This window comes from Diorhabda sublineata, chromosome 3 (genome assembly GCF_026230105.1).
Source record: "Diorhabda sublineata isolate icDioSubl1.1 chromosome 3, icDioSubl1.1, whole genome shotgun sequence".
NCBI lineage: Eukaryota > Metazoa > Arthropoda > Insecta > Coleoptera > Chrysomelidae > Diorhabda > Diorhabda sublineata.
Window position 1 is genome coordinate 29,257,013 of NC_079476.1, and position 23,693 is coordinate 29,280,705.

The 23,693-nt window shown below is 31.1% G+C and overlaps 1 protein-coding gene across 5 annotated transcripts in view; it reads left to right on the top strand.

Moving 5' to 3' along the window:
• LOC130441952 (glucose transporter type 1) overlaps positions 1-23,693 on the top strand; it is a 537,558-nt gene that overhangs the window by 334,031 nt on the left and 179,834 nt on the right. For all 5 annotated transcript variants that reach the window (XM_056775874.1, XM_056775875.1, XM_056775876.1 and 2 more), the window contains one exon: positions 17,145-17,216. Coding sequence is in view for 4 of the 5 variants with exons in the window: in XM_056775875.1 (XP_056631853.1) it covers positions 17,196-17,216 (21 nt within the window). In the remaining variant the exon portion in view is untranslated. The remainder of the gene's footprint in view (positions 1-17,144; positions 17,217-23,693) is intronic.

Sequence of the window (23,693 nt, forward strand, 5' to 3'; positions counted from 1 at the left end):
TCGTAAACATAAATGCATTTCTATTGGCCGAAGCTGTCGAAAGGCGTATGTACACAATTGCTTCTAAATATTCCTGCCAAACACTCTGCGATAAGCAATGGCGTCATTTTGATGCAACTAATTCATAAATTGCTTTAAATAAATAGAAATATGTCTTTCTTTAGATCATGGGCGAATGAAAACAATAATAATTAATATTTAGATTTATAAACATAGCAAGTTATTTTAAATATCGAATGTTTAAAAAATGAGAATATTCAGCAATATGATAATGCAATCATAATAAGAATTGCTGAATTAAGTAGAATAAATAAATTTTCAATTTATCTAATAGACATCCAAGGGGTTGCTGTGGATCACTCACCGAACCGAAAAACATATAAAGAAAAACTGGAATCAATTGACAAAGCTACTCAAGATTTTATACGTAAGACAATTTTTAGTTTATATGAGGAGAACAAGGTTCAGACATTAGAAGTAATACAACAAAAACTATCAGATTATCCAGATTACAATTATACCAGTATAGAAACATTGCATCAAGTTTTGTTAGCATGTTGTTTTAAACAGAAAAAACTGAACAAACGTATGGCAATAACCGTATCGTCAAGGATAGTTCGATGACGACAAGATTATTTGCGTCAGGTAAAAGATTACCGAAATTCTAATAGACATATAATTTATCTAGATAAATCATGGTTTGACAGTCACGATGTACTCATAGTGAATTTTGGTTGGGTAGGCAAAAATAAAAATTGGTGTTTGAATGGAAGCAAAGACGGTTTCGTGCCTAATGCTTCATTAATTCTTCTTAAATAAAAATTGTGCAGCTGATTATCATGAAAATATGACAGCAGAATTATTTGGAAAGTGGTTTAATGAATAGCTTTTACCTAATATTCTAGAAGAAGAAGAAGCCTGTGGCTTTAAATTTTTTCAGCATATCCTCAACTAAAGTTTCGTAGTTTTCATCTTTATCAAAAATCCAAAAACATTCGGTTTTCGAGTACGAATCAGTGAAATTTGTCAACCAGAAAAATCTGCCTATTTTGCGGACCAACAAACCCCCCAACTTCAACTTTTACTTCTGATAACTAGGGAAAAATTTTTTTCAAATATCCAAAAGCTCATGAACTTTTATCATGTTTGTTATTAAATTGTTTAATCAACCACAACTTATTGTGCAGAGGTAGCATAAATACTTTCCATTTCAACAATCGGCTCAAATATTACGTTTTGTTTTCCGACTAAAAGCTCTGATCTTACAGACCATGACCGCTTTGAAGTGCCATGAAACATCCCACCATATTAAAATCAGCTGCCAGTTATTCTTGTGATACTTCACAGGCGAAAGTTTTAATAATCTCATAATGTCCTTTAATTTATACTAAGCGAGCGATTCAAAGAAATAGGAATTTATTTTCATTGTATAATTAAACATTTTCCAGATTTTTGGTACGAGGTATGCCAATACATTCCTCTTATGTGGTTGCAAAAAAAAATTCCAACTGCAGATTCGTGGTACCAACTATCAAGCCAATTCCACTGTTTTAAGTAAGAGCTCTACTTTACTCTACTTTATTTTTTGGTTTATTCACTTCTTATCGTAATTTGTGATAATTTTTTGGTGTCTTATGCAATTGGAGCAGTTGCTTCAGGGTTGGGATATTCTATATTTTTACCTCTATGTCATTGACACGGATTCAATATGTAAAAGTAACTGACATCGACGGGATCTTCTGGTTTTCGCAACATCCTTGAAATTTAAAATTTTTTTAACCTCTTCTAATCTCGATAACAAACCTAGAGTATAAAAATAAAAATTAATATGTCTATTAGTTTGATTCACACTGCTAATATTCCAAACAACTACAAGAAGCAGGTGGACCCCTTGGCTTGTCTTGATGTAGAGACTTCACAGAGCACGGAAATATCTAGTTTGGTATCTCGAATTTACATAAATTCACTATTCACCAAGAAGCGACACAGAGCAGATGCGTATAAGGGAGCTCAAAATATTACGATTGAGGTAAATATACTTCTATACCCAATTACATTCCTAAAGTAGTGTCCTAAATTGCAAAAAACATTAATTTATTAGCAAGCCTTCAATTTTAACTTAAATACCATACACTGTATGAGACTGAATTTTATCAAATTAACTGACAGATAAAAAACTCCCTTGAAATTCAAAAGCTACTTCACCTCTAATTAAGACCCCAGAATGGTTCTATCGCCTATTTACAAATACTCAACCTTAAAAATATCATACTGTGTACCAAATCTGGAGTTAAAGAGTTGCATAGAAATCAATTGTTTTCGAAATTTTTGGTCCTGCTTTGAGGTCCTATAAATCCTTAGGGATACAAGGAGACCTAGGAGACCGTAAAACTTCACTGTGAACGTGCGGTATTTTTGAATGTATTAAAATATATGAAACTATTTGAAAATTTCAAAAATGGGTATTATCAACATAATTATCACAGTAGCAAACTTTATAGCAAAAAAATATTTTCTTTTTGTCATTAATATATCGAAAAATCATATAATAAACTTTAAAAGAAAGAACCCAAGTTTTATATTATTATCAACCATTATGTATAGCTTTTTACTATATCTGTACAACCAAGGTTTGGTTGTATAGAGAAATGGATAAAAGAAAAGTGTTGAAGTGACCGATATTCCTAACGAAATTTAGAAATTTTGAAAACAAAAGAACTTGGTTAAGTTTATAGATTGAATGAATCTACATTTGTTCATCCATAGCGTTGGGTATTTCAATTTGTGGAAACTCTATCAGCTAAGTTTTGTCTGTAATCATAATTATCACTTTATTTCATTATACCAACTAGGATATTGTCAGTTTAAATTAATTATTGGAACTCATGTTCATTAACTACACCCTCACTTATCGAGATCACCACTCAAACGGATGATAACATTCAATACGGCTGTTGCAATAATTACTATCCGTATATTAATATTTATTCGTATCTGCAGACAAATTCTCGACAAGTTTCATTTCGAGGCACTATCATAATTTCCATTTTTCGGGTCAAGACCTGAAAGAGAATATTACAAATCGTCTCCTTGGTCGGCTGAAAGTTTAGAGTGGATAAATATTGCTCCAGCTTTCTCAGCATTCACATACACTTATTTTGGTGTTTTTAGTTAATTAATATTTTGGGTTACAACATGTGGAACAATGTCACTACTTCTATACTGACAGTTCTCTTGAATAGGCATGGACCTTTATATTGTCCTTAATTGACGGTTTGTCTGGTAATATCTTCAAAACGCTACGATATTTTTTCGACCATATCAGTTTGAAGGTTACAAAAAGATGCAGCAAGATTGAGTAAACCGTCATTTATCTAACTAGAGTTTACCAATCGTTAAAGGAATGCTCGAGACTTATCTCCAGTTGATTTTTTGTATAGATCTTCTAAACGTTGATTCTACGTGAATAAACCAAGAACGATACTCCAATTTAAGATTTAGAAGAAGTAAGTTACATACTAGTTTACAGGATTGCAGCGGGGAGACGACACACAGTGGAGCCGAATGGACCAAATAGCGGAAAGAATTCAAAATCTCGAGAACGGAAAATTGGAGTTGGGTCTCATTCGACTTATAGCAAAGGAATACATCAAGTTAACTTTTTTTATTGGAATTTCGAAAAAAAAATGAAGTAATGAGGAATTGAAGGACTATTGACAAGATAAAAATTTCTGAATTTTTCATGATAGGTTGCTCTTTTCAAAGCAAATTACAAGAAATATTTGGAGGGTATATTTAAAATAAGTATTGCTTACAATTAAAATTTCTATGAAACTTAAAAAAATGGCGAATTTTGTAAATAATAAAACTACCGATTCAAAGTTAAAAGTTGAAAAGAAACGATTTCGAATTCAAGGAAATTAGATTAACAGCTGCTTAGCTGCATTTCCTTGTGGTTTTTCTTTGGTTAGGGTCTCATGTTCGTGATAAAAAGATCTCCAGTAGCTTGTGAAACACGTCTTTGTTGGTAGAAATACGAGACATTTTAAACGAGTTTCTTATCCTCAAAAGTCTTGTAATTCTTATTCTTACTTTCTTGTGCCTTTTCCGAGAAAATCGACTTTCCATTATTTTAACATCATGCAAAAAAATTTTGTGCACTGTGGATGGCAAATAGAAGAGCTTGAATTTTTTTTTGTTAGATTATTGCATTGCTATTTATGAATTTCAGTATGGTAGAAATGTATTATTTAAGCAAATTAAGGGAACAAGGTAGTGGAGCAAGAAAAAGCGTACTGTAATTATTTTCTTCCTTTGCAATGTCATGATAGGATAGGTAGATGATTTTTGTTCTAATCTTTACTTATCTTTACATATATAGTCTGGAATATTTCATATCTCGGAGGAAGCCGGAGCTTTTTTAGTAATCATAGGTGTTCTCAGTGCTTATTCAAAATTTGGGACTTATAAAGTTCTTAACGCGCTCTATTTTGATTATTTCCCAGTGTCCTGATAATTATTCTTCGTCTTTTCTTCCGTTATTCTGACAGTGGGCCTAAATTATTGGAAATATCTTTGAAATAGGGAAAATGTATGCTGTTCTCAGTCCTGTATCTTATATGAGAATCACAAAGTAAATAATCTAAATCAGCCCTTTAGAAAATCGATTTTTCCCCTTCTGGCACCAATCTGCGGTGGCCATTTGGCCAATATTATTTTCAAGAAATAAGTTTCCATTTTATATTCTTAATTTTAAATAAACATTTGTTTGAATACAATGTATTTTCTTTTTTAATAACAGTTTCAAAAGTGCAAAAATTATGGCTCATCCTAGTATTAAACATTTGTTATACCACACCCATGAATATCTCTTCACCGACATAAAAAATCTCTATAACAAACCATAGAAGAATTCTACAATTATTTTCTATTGTATCCTGTAGTGGGATGATTTAACGAAATTTTGCTTTCACAGTATTGCTCAATGTACTAGTAAATTGTATTTTATGTTTCACCAAGCATTACGATACGATCCCAATAAAGTACTTTTCAAAACTATCATCTTCTCGTGTTAACATTTATTCGATTATTTCAAAAATATTATGATTAACAGTAGTAAAGTGAATTTTCATTTACTAGAAACCTTTAATCCCTTTCACAAACTTTCCTTGACATTTATTCTTCCGTACCAGAATGAATCTTCCACATTTATATGATGAATTGTCTATTTTTAATTGAACTAGAGCGTAATTGTATTAATTAGTGTATAATATCTCTTAGAAGGGAAGTACAATTGCAAGATCTATTATACGTATTTCCACCTGAATTCCGTTAGTGGTATGCGAATTAGTCTTCTATATGCAAATGTATTAACTGGCACATAAAATACACACCCATGTGCGTACAGTCGGCTTGGTCTGTTCTACAAACAAAGATCCCTATACACACAAAAGCAGTGTCTAAATTCACGAATACGGTAAATAAGGAAGCATACTATTAACTCGACAATAATAAATAGGTAACTTGAAAACTGATTGTTAGAAAAGATACATGTCTAGTGGTGATACTATTGAAGTATAATTGCACACTAAGTAAAACTCAAGCTCAAGATTTTTCAATCATTCATTATTAGACGTTAGACTGCAAATTTAACAAGAAAATTTTTCGAATATAATGTTTCAGTATATAACTTAGTAGGTTCTGAACCAGCAGCAATTTCGTCAGCATTAATGGTCAGTTCGTTAAATAAGTTTTTGTTATATTTGATTCTGAGTCTGCCATTGTATAGTTTGAGTTTATTAGAAAAAAAACTGCTTGGAGTAATAGTTGAAGGTCGAAATAGAGCATATTCGTTGAAATGTGCAAAAGAATTTCCATTAGTTCGAAAAGAACGACTTATTCTCTTGTCTTTGTATTTGGAATTCCAACAATGAATGATTTGAATATTAATATTCATATCAATATTCAATATGATCTATCAATGGATTGTGCAAATGTTTATCTGATGTTTCACTTCTAAACTTTCTCAAACGTTTTTCCCTAAACACTTTTATTATCTAGAAATATTTTCTTCTCACTCCACTCCAAGATGACAAGTTCCATACTTTTGATTTATCTTCTGGATTTTCCCGAAAGACGAGTTTACAGGAGTTTATTTTAGTGCTTTTCATTCTATACTACTAGAGAAAATTAGAATATGCTATATCATACTGTAGAGCCGATTTTTGCGGTGATAAATTAAATGTTGCTTTTCTTGTAGCCTCCACAACGCGAGATGAATACTAAAACAGCAGCAATAACTTAATAAAAGTTATAAAATAAAAACAATAAAAAGCTTGAACTGTCAACAATATTATTTGATGGTAGCTAAGGTCAGCGTCATCTATAGTCAATGTGAGTTTCTTCCTTTCTTTGAAAAATTCATTAAAAAAAACTAATTTTAAACAAAAGAAACCTAAAATCAAGAACATTTGAAACAATAATGATTTCCTACGTAAAAGTAAAAGACAAAACTTTATTTAACATTATTTAGTGGAAATGAATTGTTTATTGCTCCAGTATAATGAAAATTATTAAATTTCGGGTCAAATATTAGAATATTTTATATTTCTATCATATTGAATAAATACTAACTAACATTTCTAGAATATGCATTCTATTAAAAATCATTAGAAATTATGAAACAATTGTAAATGAATGCCTCAAATATGAATATTCGCTGAAGGCTACTTTGATATGAATAATGAAATTGCTGTTGTAGAAACGTCAGTCAAATATTAATTCCAACAATTATCCTATTTGCAGTTTTAGAATGAAAAATATTGACGATTATAATGAACGAGAATTCATTGGGCAAATACTGCCTCAGTAAACTTATATATAGAGAAATAATATCAATAAAATGAAAATCGATTTAAAGAGTGTCTGAAATTTCACAAAAACTGTGCTTTTCTATTTTCCCTAAACGATTATGTGAAATCTTCATCGTTTTGCTCTGAGTATTCAACGAGGCGAAATATTTATTGTAAGTGAATAATAACATTTAAGAACAAAATTTTGTAAGTCATCGGTCAAAAAAGTCGAAATTATAAAAAATTCTTTTAAAAATCTCCTATTTTTTGATGTAAGAAGTGAGTCAGTCAATTCTTACCCTGTAAAATATTTCACAACTTTTGCATTTGGCGGTAGAGTAATGTCATAGAGCTGATATCTAAAGTACCGAAGTGTACTCAAGCTATTTGCTAAAATACGGAATTGAAGAATTCTACGAATGGAGTATTTTGAAATGTAACAATGCATTGCTTCGGTAGATCATTCGCAAAATTTCTAAAAAATACTGGAACTCAATTGGCAGATAGAACTATTGCAAGGATGCAGAAATTGGCAAAGTAGAAATTCCACGTATAAATACAGTGAAATAAAATTATAATGGAGTAGTTTTGAAAAACATTTCACAAATTCTATAATAACATATTCAAAACATTGTTCCTTACATAGCAGGTTCAAACTTCTCCTATGTTAATGAATAGTTTGTTATAACATATTTTATGCTCTCTACTTTTCCACACGTTGTGCCTGTACTATATGTTATGAAACCATTCATAACTTCATTTTACGCCATTCTCGCCTTGAACCAAATAACTTTTTTACTACTTTATTAATCACTTTCACTATTCCTTTACTTTCACGTGCTCTTTTCATAACTTCTGTCATATTAATACTGAACATGCCTTACGAAACACTATAAAAAATTCCAATCAAAATGGAAAAGTGTTTCTTCTAATTTAATTATAATATTTAGTAGAAGAACCATTTTAATTCTCTTTCATTCTTTCGCGGCCGATAAAAGACAAAGAAAACTCATAAATAACATAAGATCCCGATCTTCATGCTGATTTGCCTGCTGTGTCCCAAAAACATTTCATTGGTTTTCTTATGAACGTGAGAAAAATGTTGTATGCAACACATGCAAAAAATCTTCATTTCACTTCATGTGATTTGCTTACTTTTTGCACTTGTTGCACTACGAGTATATCCACAACTAATAATACTGGTAGACCAAAATAATTTTCTTGCTGTAACATAAAGAGTATACCATAGTAGAATGAACCAAATATCCAGAAAAAAGCTGTAATAGCTATTTTTAGATTTAAAAAACCCCACAAAGGAAAGTAACGTAATATTTATTTAATACCCTTCTTCAATTTGGGGTCACTTAGCTGGGAAAAGACTTGTCTTAGGTAAAAGTACACTTTTTGGGGTCTACAAAAGGCACATATGCCCTATTGCACGACTGTCCCACATACAAAAGAAACTGTAATTTTTCTTTAATCTTTCCTGAAATCTCAGAACTCAAGCTTTTCGTTTTGAGGTTAACCTATATTTTTTGGAATAAAAAAAAACAAGCTCTCGCCATACCATTGAAACTAAGAAAGGTATACCTATTTGCTCTTCTCTTTTAGCCACTAAACCGATGACTCGCTACAGCTGACCCAGCAAACATATGAAACTCTGTTAGTTTTGATAACAACATCAAAATACATTGAATAAGCCAAATATGACAACTTCCGTGCGTATGACTTATTATTTTTGTGGTTAAAAAAATTTCGGCTGACTTTTTGTATCCAAGTTATTCTACCTGCTACAAAAAAAGGTAAAAGAAAATCTCAGTAGTTCAGTGAATAGTGAATTGGCAACTGCTGTCCATAGCGCCAAGTGGTAGGTATATATATAAAGAACAGTTGTATACTAGGCCAAACATTGATGTGATAGATTTTCTAAGCTTTCGTTATCAGAACAGAGCTGTTGAAGACGTTGGAGTGAATGTTACATCTTCAGATGCAGTGCCCAATGAAAAGCGGCTAAGAGGTCGTTGTAAGCAGTGGAAATCGAGAGAATCAAACACAATAAAATCGTGTGAAAAGTATTCAGCATTTGTGTGCGAGAAATAGTTGTTTGAATGCCATTTAGGTATAACAATATGATCTTTTTTAAAAAACTTTTTATATTAAATGTATATTTTTTCCACCTATAAATGAGTAATTTATGGTAATAGCAAAGAAAATCATTATTAAACGTGAAATAAGGAATTGAAATTGAACACCAGAAAACGGCTAATGCCTGATGGTGTTGCTAAGCTCCTGGTGGAAGTTTAACTATACAGAGTGAGATTTATGTATGGAACGCCTCAATTATCTCGGAAACGGCTAGTACGATTTTTATAAATTTTTGTGTACAAGGATCTTGTGATACGAAAGGTTTTATGGTGGTATCTACATTGTTGTCAGATATTTCCTTTTTTCGGAAAAACAATGAACTTTGTTACCTCAAATGGATCACCCTGTATATTTTCCAGCTTTCAAAATTATTAAAAAATACTTATTACTTTTCATCTAGTGTTCCCTATACCTAAATACCATAATTTCGGAGTTATTGCTACATTTGCGTTATCTCCGCTGAAGTTAAAATAATACATTTAGGTGGCTACAATATCAAATTTGACTGTTCAATAAATTATTATGGCAGGAGTTTATTGAATGTCACAATGGATCGTTTATCAGAAAAAGAACGATTTGATATTTTAATGATATTAGGATAAGGTGATAGGCGTAGAAGTCAACAAGAAACGTATGATATCTTTAATAATTTATATCCTAACCGAAGTCCCATAATCAAATCTACTGTCAGTAAATTATAAACGAAACTGGTTCAGTAAAAGATTTATCTAGATCAGGGCGTAGAAAAACTGCATCAACTGAAAACAAAACTTTAGAAGTTTGTGTTCTGTTAGAAGATGATCCACATTTGAGTTCTAGACAAATATCCAGTGAACTTAGTATTTCGCAAACATCCGTAATGAAAATTTGACGTGATAATATATTCCATCCATATAAAATAACGTTGGTTCAAGAGTGTCATATGACGATTTTGATAAACGTGAAGAGTTTGCAGACTTAATGATGGAAAAATGTTACAATCAATATGATCCAAATTTTTTAACTACTGATATGTTTTACGATGAGGCCACTTTTTGTATCAATAGAAATATAAATCGGCATAATTGTACATAATTATTACGTAACAATCCTCATTGGATGCGTGAATCCCACACCAATATCCCGAAAAACTGAACGTATGGGCTGGAATAACAGGCGACAAAATGATTGGTCCATTTTTCATTAAGGGTAACTTAAATGGTCCGGCGTGGTTAGATTTATTGAATAATAGTATTATACCTGAATTGGCATGGATATTTCTAAATCTAAGTATTTTCAAATAAATTTAAAAAAAAACTTTATTATTAGGAATTTTCAAGCAATAACAATATCCCAAACGACAATATTTAGTTACAAGATGGTGCCTCACCTCAATAGGCGTGTGTGGCGAGGCAATACCTAAATAATGTGTTTCTCAGAAGATTGATTAGAAGGCGTGGTTTTATCGAATGACCCCATCGATCACCCGACATGAATACTTCAGACTATTTCCTGTAGGGTAACTTAAAAAACATCGTTTATAAAAGAAAACCTGCCAATATTCAGAAATTAGAAGATATGATTACCACAGAGATAAGAAGAATTGTGCAGTCAGGGATGCCGCAAAATGTATTGCAAAGTTTTGAAAATCGCATGGCTCGTTGTATTTAAGTAAATAGACAACATTTACAGCATCTGCTGTAATAGCCTTGACTGTACGTTTTTTAAAATTCCTAATGTGAATCTACTTCTAACATGACACAAACCTTTGAAGATTTGTCTTCAGTTGTTATAGGTCTTCTGCGCTATGTTTTGGATAAATATTTTACCAAACCAGTTTCGTTAAACTTTTTACTAATTTACTGACACTTCACCTTGTTACGAGATTTGTATTAGCACCTAAATTATTAAAGTATTTTTAAATTAAACGAGTTTATTTAAACGTAGCCATCTAAATGTACAATATTTATTGTTACTTTGGTGGAGATACTGTAAATGATGCTTCGGAATTATGGCTTTTATGTATAGAGAATATTATATGAAAAATAAACAGTACTTCTTAAGGATTTCTAAAAACATAAAATATATAAAGTGATCTATTGAAATTATAAAGTTCATTATTTTTCCGATCTGATAACAATGTAGATGTCACGGTCGTATCACAAAAATTTATACAAATCGTATAGGCCGTTTTCGAGAGAATTGAAGCGTTCCATACATAAAACTCAGTCTGTATAATACCTTTCAAATGTAAACTAAATAAACCACTCTACCAAACCTTTCTGCTTATAAATACAAGTCAATTCAATAACTCATGACAGAATTCACTATCTGCAAATAATAAATGATCTAAAAACTTATGGAAAAGTGATACTTACAAGGACTTTATGAATACTTTCATATTTGGAATGTATTAGCATTATAAAAATAATTCTTTGAAATGTATTTCAAAAATCGTGTAGGCCAGTGTAATCGATAATTCTCAGCATGTAGATATATCCGTAGAATAGCTAACGAATAGCTATTGTATCATGTTTTTCAACTTTTTTATCTAGTTCGTTCGTAGATGAGATTCTATTGTGAAGGTTTGTTTTTGAATATTTTAAACATTTATCTAAATTATTCACGAACAGAACTGCTCTTTTGTCGTAGCATGGATTTTAAATGACTGGAAAATGCAACGACATATGCACTATTCACTATTCACAAATTTAAAACTGCCTGAAACTAAAAGCTCAATGAACACATTTCTGTATTGCAGAATACGAAAAATTGCCCTGAAGCAACGTTTAATAGATGAACACTAAAGATAATTTCAAACAGACAGCGACTACTAGTCGTTTATATGAAACTTATTCTACAGTCGCGATATAAATAGGTGTTGACATGAATAAAAAAATTGAAAAATGCATTTTTTATTAACAAAACCTTTATTCAATAAACAAGTTCTAGGAACGAAATGTTTAAATTGAAAGTAGGTTGTAATTGGTATAATTTCCTCAATTTGAAAAGAAAAATACTTTTAGACGTTCGAGTTAGTGTAGAAAAATCTTGTAAAAAACTTTTTTTATCTATCTATTCATTGATAATAAGAATAGAGAAGATATCTTTGATTAGAAACACTTGCAATACCTTTTACGACTTTTACCAGACTGCTTTGTCTCTCTTTTCTCGAACCTTAAACCGTCGAAAGTTTGGAATAAGAGTAGTAAGAGGTACAGAAAGTTCAAAGAGCTAAGTGCTTTTACTTCTATCCCGTTTCATACTGTCATTATAACCATAAACCCATAATTCATATCGTTTTGTCGTGACAAGTAGATAGGTAAAGAAGTTTTTCTCAATTTCTTCCCAACGGATGAAAAATTATTTATTATACAAGTGCTTTGAATTTATTCACTCGAGAATATTCAATATCACTACTTAATAAAAGGAAAAGATTTTTTGTAACTAATTGTTCCTTACAAGAAATTATCTCTTTGTATTCGAGAAATTTATCAAAAAGTACGACAAACGCTAGCGTTCTGATACTGAAGTCGAATAAAAGCTTGTTATTACTTTATGGAAAAGAACTGAAATTTGATAAAAAAAAGAAAGAAATTAACATTAATGTCAATTTCCACAATGAATAAGTAAAACTTGATTTATTTCTGCTTATTTTTTTACAATAGTGACAAACTCATTAGTAAATAAAACCTTAATCACAAGATGATTATTAGCAAAAAAACAAAAGAAATTATATTGTGTATCAACTATCTTGTATAATGTAGACTATAACGCTATTTACATCGGACAGAGAACTCAATGTTGACAAAATAGATTAAAAAGTCATCAAATACGATAAAAAAATAAAACCGCATTAATACACCATGAAATATCAAAAAACATACATTAATATAAGAATTAAAAAATTCTCCAAAGTTAAATAAAAGAAAAAGAGGAAGATGGATCGGAAGAAATTGTCCATTACAATGGCTACCAACATCACCAGATTTCTATAAAATGGCTTACATTAAGAATTTAGAATAGAAAATACCTTCAACAATGAATCGTTTTCAAGCTTGCTTAGATGTCTTTGGAGGTCATTTCGAATACCTATTGTGATAAACAATTCTGTAGTAAATAGTATAGTTTTTCAATATTTTGTTCCTGTAATATATTTTTTTTTTCTTAGTATTTGCAATTTCTCCTCTATAGTACCAAAGAGCAATGATAAAATATCAGTTTTTGACAAATAAATCCTACTCAACTCACAATTAATTGTTAAATGATTGAATATAGGTACATAACCATTGTTTTGCACAGAAAAATCGGAATATCTCAAGAACTAAAAATTTCAGGTATAGGGAGTGCTTTGATATGGCACAGCAATCTGGAACGAACACTGCGTGAGATTGTAAATAATTTTAAAATGTGAAGACTAATGATGGCTATAATCCCTCAAATTTTCAAAATAATATCTCAAAGAACAAAGGAGGCACTGAACTTCATTACAATAATCTTCATCCTGTATATTGCTAGATTCGTTACCACCACCGAAGTGTGCTAACTCTAGTTTATTTCCGAGCTCTCGATTACTTATGTATTCAGTCAGCAATTCTAAATCCTCTCTTTCTGATTTTCCATGCTAATCAATTGTTTCCTCTCCTTTCTTCTCACAAGTTCACTCTGGATGACTTCATCTTATGTCTTATATCATATCCGCCCTTTCTACACATGCTCAAACCAGAACAGTATTGTAAATTTAGCTAGACTCATCTTTCCATTCCTCTTATTCGTGATCCTTTCCATCTTAGATCCTCCCGCAGTTTCACGCTATAAATCCATTTCCGTAGCCTCTAATACATACGTAGCTTTATCCAGATTTCCTTTCAGCCCCTTTATATCTTTATATTCCTAAAAAATAACTATGTAATCGTCCACATAGCTGAGGGTGAAGAGATTTCCTTCGTCAAGCGGTAAATTCATAGTCCTACATTTACCCTTGTAATCTTGCAGTTATTGTTAGAGAAATAATTTGAATAGAACAAGGTGACAGGTAGCATCCTCGTTGAAGTTCCTTTTGTGGAAGGGTGTTTCATTGCTTTATGTTTATGTCCCTTTATAACACCTCAACTGCTTCTATTAACCTCTCATTTATATTTGTGTATATTCATATGCGATAATCTAATGAAGAATACAATATCCTGTTCTTTCACCAATCAACAAATAAGAAATAAAATACTTGACATTAGGATCTTTTTCTATAACCTTTGTAGATCTCCCAGCTCGAAATCCTAAAAAACGTTACTCGACGGTAGGCGCCACTTATTGTCGGATGTTGTTCGGATTTTCATTTATTTTTTTTGTTGAAGCTTCTTTCGAATGTTATTATAATTGGAAGTTTGTTTGCAATATTATATCTAGAAATAGATCAGAAACCAATTTATATCGATCTCACAATCGAAATGCGTGGAGTAGATGTGGAAGCTAGTTAATAATTCTAGTGGGACAAAACAAGTTTTCGAACACAATTACAACTTTCTTGCTGTGTAATGAGAAACTTCACACCGATAATATATGTTGGAATTGAAAGCATCGGCTAGATCTACCGTTATTTGCAGCAGCAGTCACTATTATTTTAATTCGCTTCGTCTCGTTGTTTTCCATAATATTCTTCACTATTTCCAGAGATAATAAAACAGTGGAAAATGCAAATCAGTAGAACGTTAATTGGGAATAAAAATTCTCAGTTAACTTGTACAAATACGTAAACGGAGAAAATTTTTAATCATTCTATTTTTTAAACTGCGCACTTACCAGTCGAGTGTTTGCTATGTAATCCTAGCTTTTGCCTAGTTGGTTAATAAGTTTTGTAGTTTGATTTATTCAATATACTCTCCCTGAACTTTGGCGCATTTGTTCCAGTGGTGTTCTGACAAATGGAATTTCAGTCCTTGAGTGACAATCTGGAAGATGTGAAAGAAATTTTTGTGGAAGCAAAGTCTGAGGAATAAAGTGGATCTCCCAACAACTCATACTTTGGTTTGTGATGCTGTTTAAAATATAATGATATTTCCTTGTTCTTGTGCTTTTTTCACGAATTTTAACATCCAATTTGTTTAAAATTTGAACAAGTGGTCGACGTTTATTATTTTATAAAGGTAATTTATGAGTAAAATACATTCTGTGTCTCAAAACCAAACATGGAAGTTTGAAGCCTGAGTACTGGGTTCAAACCATTCCTTAGTTTCTATTCCAAATCATGGTGGTAGACACCAGTCTTTTCAACAATTACGCACAAAATCCTTTTTCTCTCTCCAAAACACGTCAAATGTTGTTAAGGGAGAATGCGGCATCAATTTTGCACAATATTTCTGTAACCCTGACTTTTGATCTTGTGCAATAATATAAATCATAACCTGGAGCTTTGGTTGTTGGCGTTGAGGCACGTTTTGGACATACTTGACGTGACTTGTATATGTATATGTGTATTTCACCAGTACGTTATATCTTAAATTCGCCCAAATATCGCAAAAATATCTTCATCAATTCTTGGTTGATATCGTGATTGGTTGTTATTATTGAACCTATATTTGAAGCTATTAACCTTTTTAAAATCATGGTTTCCTGGTTATATGGTGGTGGAGTGGGTCTGACGGGCATCACTCGACAATATATTTTGTCTTATTTTTTTCCATCACAAACCCATCGTCCTTACTATAAATTCCTAAGAAGAGAAAGCTTCTTTCGATGCTTCTAGAGATCTGCCAATGCACATATTATCATTATATGCTATCCTTTTAGATACGAGCATGGTTTTAACGACAGCATCTCTAATTGCATTTTCAACTGCCAAGTTGAGTTGAGTTCATTAATTTTTTCCATGATCTGTCTGATGGTGAACTTTTAATTGGTAGTGGAATTATCTTCTACAAAACTGCATTGATATGGTCCCACAACTTATTATATATATCATCACTCAAATTCAGGATAAGGTACAGGATAATAGCCCCACAGTTCACGAAATTCGGTAAATCACTCTTTTCATACGAGGATGTATTAATATCTAAATAGCCTTGACCAGTTCCATGCATAAACAAAATATTGCGTTACCATAGCAACGAACAAAGACTTATTAGAAGTGTCGGTGTGAAGTTCGACGTCAAAAAAGTAAACTAGAGTTACGCAATTAATTAAAGGAAAAAGGATATCCACCGAAATTGAGAAAATCGAAAAATTGGAGTATCGACCCATGTACCTGTATTTAAAAGGGTTTAGAGGGTTAAGATTTACGAAGATATGCTTAATACCCTTGGTGATCAATGTCCTTCCTATGCGACTGTGAAAAATTGAACTGCAAGATTCTCCATTCCTCACCCTTTACTAATCCCAAACCTTTGCCACCTTGTTTTATATACAAAATATGACATTCTTCGAACATATTCACAAATTTCCATTCCTTAACTGGGCATCAGAAAGAAGAGCAAACCTAAAATAAATTCTTTTAATATAATGATACAACCCTTTCCTTGCATATGTAATGTGAATAAAACGCTTCTTTTCGACTGAACACGTACTACAATGATATTAACAAGTTGTTGTTGGCAGGCATCCACCTCAGATCAACTACGTATCCATTATATTATGTCAAATGTCAATGCTGTTCTGTGGCTCGACAACATAGTCCTTAATGTAACATACTGTCAAATCGATAAACGTATTAGTTGTGCTAATGAACCAATAGAGGACGCTATAGCTCTTTTTCCCGTTCCGCACCAGCGAGTTTTCATACCCTGGTTCATCTCATCTATTCAGAAAAGCAGTTTTATTTTTAACTAAAGACCTATCACTTCTCCAAATTGACTTATACTTGGTAGAAATGCCTTCTCTTACTGAAAAAAAGATTGTTTTGAATAACCGATTAAATATTCTGTTATAGAAAGATTGGTACTGATACTTGTTTCTTAAAATACAGAAATCTCAACTCAAGATACAAATAACCAAAATTGAAAATGGAAATTATTTATATAAAACAAAATGAACTAATGATAGACAAGATATCAAAATAGATTCATTATAATTTAGTTAATCAATTATTTGTTATATATTTACATACTTCCTATATACATACTGCACTGTATATGAATTTGATAGAAAATTTTTTTCAAATACGTATATTTATTGTTACAGATTTTGAGAAGCGTCAAACTCAGCAATACTCAATATATCACACAGGCTAGAATGGACCTTTTCAAATTAAAGGTAAGCTCTTGCTATGTTTGCTTTATATTTAATTATGTCAAGAGATAATCTGTTGTGAATAATTGAAAAATATATAGATTTTTATTTGAAACAACGATAATTGAGCATATAAAAGAAGAAATTAGGTGGTTAATATAAGTTATATAGAGCTGCTGAAAACCAAAAAGAGTATCATTCCAGTGATTTGCCGAACTATAATTTTGTTTTTTATCAATATATCCCTTCCATCATAGGTTCTAAGATGTTCACATGATTTTTTATCAAGATATTGGAATAGCTTTGACTTGAAATCAAATAAAACAAGATACTATCCAATCGTTGTTCTCCTTTTGAATTGAACATTTCTAGACATAATTATGATTTGATTCGTAAGTTTCGAAGTTAATTTTCTTCAATTAAATATCATTTTTGAATACCGTCTTTAACTTTCAGTTGAAAGCACTGCTGCTAATTCCACAGCCCTTATTTAATGTACAATAATAATAAAATAAATGTTTCACAAATGCAATAACTAACTTATTGTTTTTGGCGGAGTTTTCAAAATGCCACCAGATTATACCTATCAGCATTAATTTCTGAGATACAGATTGTTTGGTAAACAATCTATATACTGAGAGATAAGATAGGACATTGCTTACGATATTCTTCAAATTTCTAATAGCCGTGCTCTTCCACATCTACTTTATATCCACAAATTTTAAAGAATCTAAATCATAAATCATCCTTCAGCAGTATTACAAAATTCCTAGAACATGACACAGAAACATCTTCCGATGAATTTTGAAGAATATATATATATATATATATATATATATATATATATATATATATATATATATATATATATATATATATATGTATTCAACAACTACGCAGTGTTTCAATCAAAAGGAACAGAATTATTATATACGTGAGCCGAAACATCGAAATTAAATAGAAAGTCTACTTTATCCAAGTACAAAGTGTAATAGAGATTTTCTATGAAGAAACTGGTATTTTATAACAATATAAAAGGATCCTAATAGAATTTCACTGAAAAATTCACTCCAAGCGATCGGCGCCTTCTTGTTGACAGTTTAACACTTAGTTCAAAATGTATCTTTTCACATAACAGTATTGGTCATTTTTTGAACAACATCAAATACGAAGAACGTTAATGAGTAATTTGTGTTGAGTTAAAGATAGCAAAGCACAATATCCTTGCTCTTCATGACATTAGAACGACAAATCTAGAAATAAACATTACATTACCAGAGCTTAATCTTCCAGAGATATTTTCATTCCAAAAACTGTAATAAACGAAGTGCGGAGAAAAGTACTCTCCTCTTTGCCTAATGAAGCAATCTGTGAAATATTTTATTCAAGGTGGAAATTCTTTTGACTACTTGTCAAGTTTCCTAGTACGAAGAAATTGATATCCGGTATATTTGACAATCCTTCACCACATTAACTGAGAAGACTGGTTTCCTCAAGCGGTACAACATTTTATTGAGTAGGGCCTTTAATAGAAAATGTCACTCAAAGAACCAAAAAAGTGATGGCTACAATACTCTAGTCCACATTGTTGGGCTTTCCAAGGCTACGGTACAAGAATGTGGCTTCACGGCGATTGAACACTAACCATATCGGCCTAATCAAGCCTCGTCCTACCCCAAAGATGAACACATAATATTTTTATAGTGGCACAAGAGCTTTAGTCAGACGTTCTGAAAAGTGTGAGGCAATAAAATGAGAATATATTGAGAAATAATCAAGTTTTTCTATTTAAGGCAATGAAATATTTCAGACTCTAAAATGGCTGAAGGCAGGTTGAATTATTTGTTTATATGATATTAGCATATTGCTTCCTATTAGTATTTTATAAACTAAATGACTAAATCCATTTGGAGATCTTTAAAAATGATGTCGTTTTCAGTAATAAAGCATAACGAGAATGTTTTCACCAGATGTAAATGGCTGCTGTTGGCTTACACGAGGACTATAAATCCTCAACAAATAACCCTAAAAAACGACACAACCGACTATAAAATCGGGAACATTTATTTACGAAATAAATCGAGAGCACTGAAATGCAAAGCTTCATTACTAATATTCTGCCGTATCGACAAAAGACTATTTTTTTCGGAGCCTGTCAAAACTCGAAAATTTATTGTAATCGCTTATTGCGAAAATGTCAGCCGCAGATATGACCCAAGTTTTATTAAAATTTCTCTGCTAGTTCACTCCTGAGTGGAAATGTCATTCGTTGCACTTTACCAATATTCGAAAGGGATGCAACTCTTTCACTCACTTAATGAGCAAGATGCAAATTCACGTTTTCAATGTCAAAAGTAACAAGTGGAGTTTGATTGGATTATAATAATAACAAAGCAAAAAAATTATTGAATAAAACTATTCTATTATATTTATCTTACGTTAACAGTGAGACAGGCTAGTTATGAGTTGTGGTTTAAAACGTTTAAAAGTAAATATGTGCTCTGAAGATCTTATCAATAAAATGTTTGAATTAATTTCTCCTTTTTCGACAACAAATAGTTAATGCTAGGATTCCTCCAAAGTGTTGCCGTCTTTCACAATAGGAAAATGAAATTCTAGCATTCTTCCAAAACTTCCATTGAACACATTGTTTTTTTAAAAAATAGGTAGAGATACCATAAAGTTAGTTGCTTGAAATATATGTTCTGCAAAAACTAAAAATTTTTCATTACAATCATATTTTCATATCACGAAATTTTATATTGGACTATCTACGAGATAAAAACTGATTCTCTCTATTTTTAGATTAGAGACTTGTTAATTAACGTAATAATAGTGGAAAAATGATATAAACATAGTTATAAAAGCTTATTCGTATGCAAATTTCAGATTTTATGAACCTATTCGGTTCGTTCTGGAATGTCTTAGGGCAGCAATTTCATTTATATGCAATAGTCATCTAGTTCTTTATATGAGACGCTTCACATTTACATCCGTAGTTTTAGATATAATATCGAAAAAGAAATATTTTTATTTCTCCTTAAATTCTAAGCTGATTCCAATTAGACAATGAATATAGTTTTCAAAATATTTCAATATACCTTTTCCAAAATAAAGCGAATATTTAAAAGCCAGATATATTTCAATCAAACAGAAAACAACAAAAGAAGAGATTAGTGGGAGATGAAGAAGAATATAACAGCGAAAAAACGAGGCAAATATATACACAATGAGATGAAAATAAAAATAGGATATGTTCTAGGTATAATGTAAGAATATTACGTTAATAAGTATGGCAATACTTAAACAAATGATAGGTAGAGAAGAAATGGAGGAGATAGAAGAAATAACCCAAAAGAGAATAAAGGAAGCAATAAAATAATAGCAGAAACAGCTTGCGCACAGGATGGAATAACACTAGAAATAATGAAATGGGTGAGTGAAACAGAAAAGGATTAACTGTGAGAAATATGCAATGAAGCAATGAAAACACCATACATGCCAAAACAATAGGAAAAAATGCAATGCTCTCCATAGAAAACCAGAAGAACTAATAAATACAAACCCATATGTTACGCTCAAGTCTTTAGTGTTCATAGTTATAGAAAAAATATTAAGTGAGTATGTGAAGCATAGGTTAGTTGATAGCCATAAAGAATAAATTACATTAACCATGACCAAATTATCATAATAACATCATTTGAATGAGTGCATGAATAAAGCAAAGCACCTGCCTAAGAATTACTATTCGATAAACTTTCTTATAAAATTTAACAGAAAAATAGGTTCTTCACTATATTAATCTTTTAAAACTATTCAACAAAGGCACTTGCATCAAAATTAATTATCATCCTCGACTTGTATTGAATTGAATTTCATTACTGGTTGCTGCAATATGGATTCAGATTTTCCCAATAACTTGTTTTCATGATAAAGTTGTTTTAGTACTAAAATTGCCAATTTGTAATCTAATTCAGATTTGCTAATAGAAAACGATACTAGATGTATTCATTTATATTCAATTGAAGAACATTTCCATGAATTACTAGAAGATATACATACCTCTCACTGTGAGATAGAAAATTTAGTTTTCACTCGCCGCTCGTTAATACTTGAACTAGATTCGCATCTATGGATCGGTCTTGGAAGTGACTTTGCTTGGCTATCGAGAGTTTCTGACTTCGAAAAGTAACTGTGTTGAAACTAATTTGACATTCCTTATTAGTAATTTCCAAATAACATTCTTAAAACTTTTTTTTCAAACTATGCAAATTGCCTATTTCTTTTTCGTTGTAACTTTACCTATTGCATGCTAAATTGTCGCTCCATCCTGTAAGGGGACACCCTAATGGTGATTTTTTGCGTACAATTATAACTATTCTCTTATCGATCTTTCCATTCCTTTTTTCCACCTAGCATCCACTCATTAACGTTTTCCATCTTTGTTATTCTTATGTTCCTACTTCTTTCATTGTCCAGAAGAGTTTTTCCAATTATTTCACGGAGTAGTTCTGATAACACCTTATCACGGAAATTAGCGATATTGTTATCAATTTTATATTCCAAGTACTAAATTATACAATTCAGAGATTCAGAAAATTCTTAATGAATCACCGCATTTAATATCTGCAAATATGGTTATGAACTGAGGAAGGAAGATTATCAATCCAATTGAGTAGCAGATTTATTTAATTAGAAAAATGTCAATTTTTAAAAAATAATAGTGCTTCATTTCTGGGTAGTTGATTTTTATTGTCTACGATTTTATAATAGATATGTATACAGGGTGTTTCGGGACTTGATGCAAAAAATTCGTAAGTAGATGACGCGAAAATAATGCTGTGACATAAAAAATTTTCTATATATAATATAATAAATTATAGGCATTCAAAGTTGCGGAACTAGAACTTTATTTATTTAAGTATATTTTCTAAATTATGCATTCAAACAATATGAATTTTTAATGGATTATTAAGTATGTCCATGTAGAATGTTTGACGGAATAAATAATTCTACACTACTATCTGAAAGCCAGGGGAGGTTCATACCCAATGGTTAAGAATCCGTAACTTTCACAGACACAACCTGTAAAAACCTAAAGATAGCGAAAATGAATTTTTCTATCGACTTTTTAACAAAAAAGTACTCTTTGTTGAACTAGATGATAATTATGGTTTAGGAGATATGTAGATTTTTAGACCGTTGTACATGCCAAGCAAACCGTTTGCCATAAAGAGATATTCTGAAGAACATTATCATGAATTTCTCATTAAACTGCATAGTGTCGAAAATCATATACTCACATGAAATTGAAATGTAGAAAAAATCAGTTGGTTAGCCTACAACTTATCAAATCAAAACAAAAAAAAATATAATAAATGTTCGAAGTGGGCACCTTGCACTTCTATACACTTCCGGTGTCTACGTCTACTTGGAAGAGCCTTATAGCGTCACAATGGAAGTTTATTCTATTGACCATTTCGTTCCTTGTGTTTCCCAAAAAATTAATCGATTTTATTTAATTCAGGGGAACGTGGTGGACATGCAAATGGACCTCCCCGACCAATCCACCTATTAGACAAAATTTTATTAAGATGATTTTTTACATCATATCACAGAACATGGGTGGGAAAGGTCTATTTGCATGGCCACAACGTTTCCCGGAATTGAATACAATGGATTTTCCTACATTTCAATTTTCTCCTCAAATAAGTAACACAATATTAGACAGTAAGCAGTTTAATAAGAAATATTTTATTGTGTTTTAATACCTCCTGTAAGTATGTTCAATAAATAACTACAATTCATGATATTTTTTTTTCAGAATGTCTCTTTATGGTGTGCGGTTTCCTTGGCATGTACAACGATCTAAAAATCTACATATCTCCTAAACCATAAATTTTATTGAGTTAAATAAAGAGTTTAAAAATCGAATGAAAAATTCATTTTTGCTATACTTAGATTGCACAGGTTGTCCCTGTAAAAATATCGAATTCTCAACCATTGGGTGTAAGCCTCCCCTGGCCTTATTTCGTCAAACATTCTACATGGACATATGTAATTATCTATCAAAAATTCAAATTGTTCGAATGCAAAATTTAGAAAATATACTTAAATATAAGTTCTGATTTCGCAACTTCAAACGCCTATAACTAAAAAACGAGAAATTTTTCTTCATGTCACTTCATGTCATTATTTTCATGTCATCTACTCACTATATAATTTTTTGCACAATACCCTGGAACACTCTGTATAAAAAATTCTTCTCTATGTTTTCTTCGCATTGTACTCAAATTATTATATATCATTTTCTATATTTTTTTTCTAATATCAATAAAAAAATGTGGTTTATCAATTGATAGAAGAAATGACAATTGGAAAAAAAATATATCTTATTCTACCGTAAGGTAATATATAAAAAAGGTTTGGTTAAATATATCTAAATTCTTGGTTTAGTACATCAAATATTTTGAATAATTCCTACACTAGACAAATTGAAAA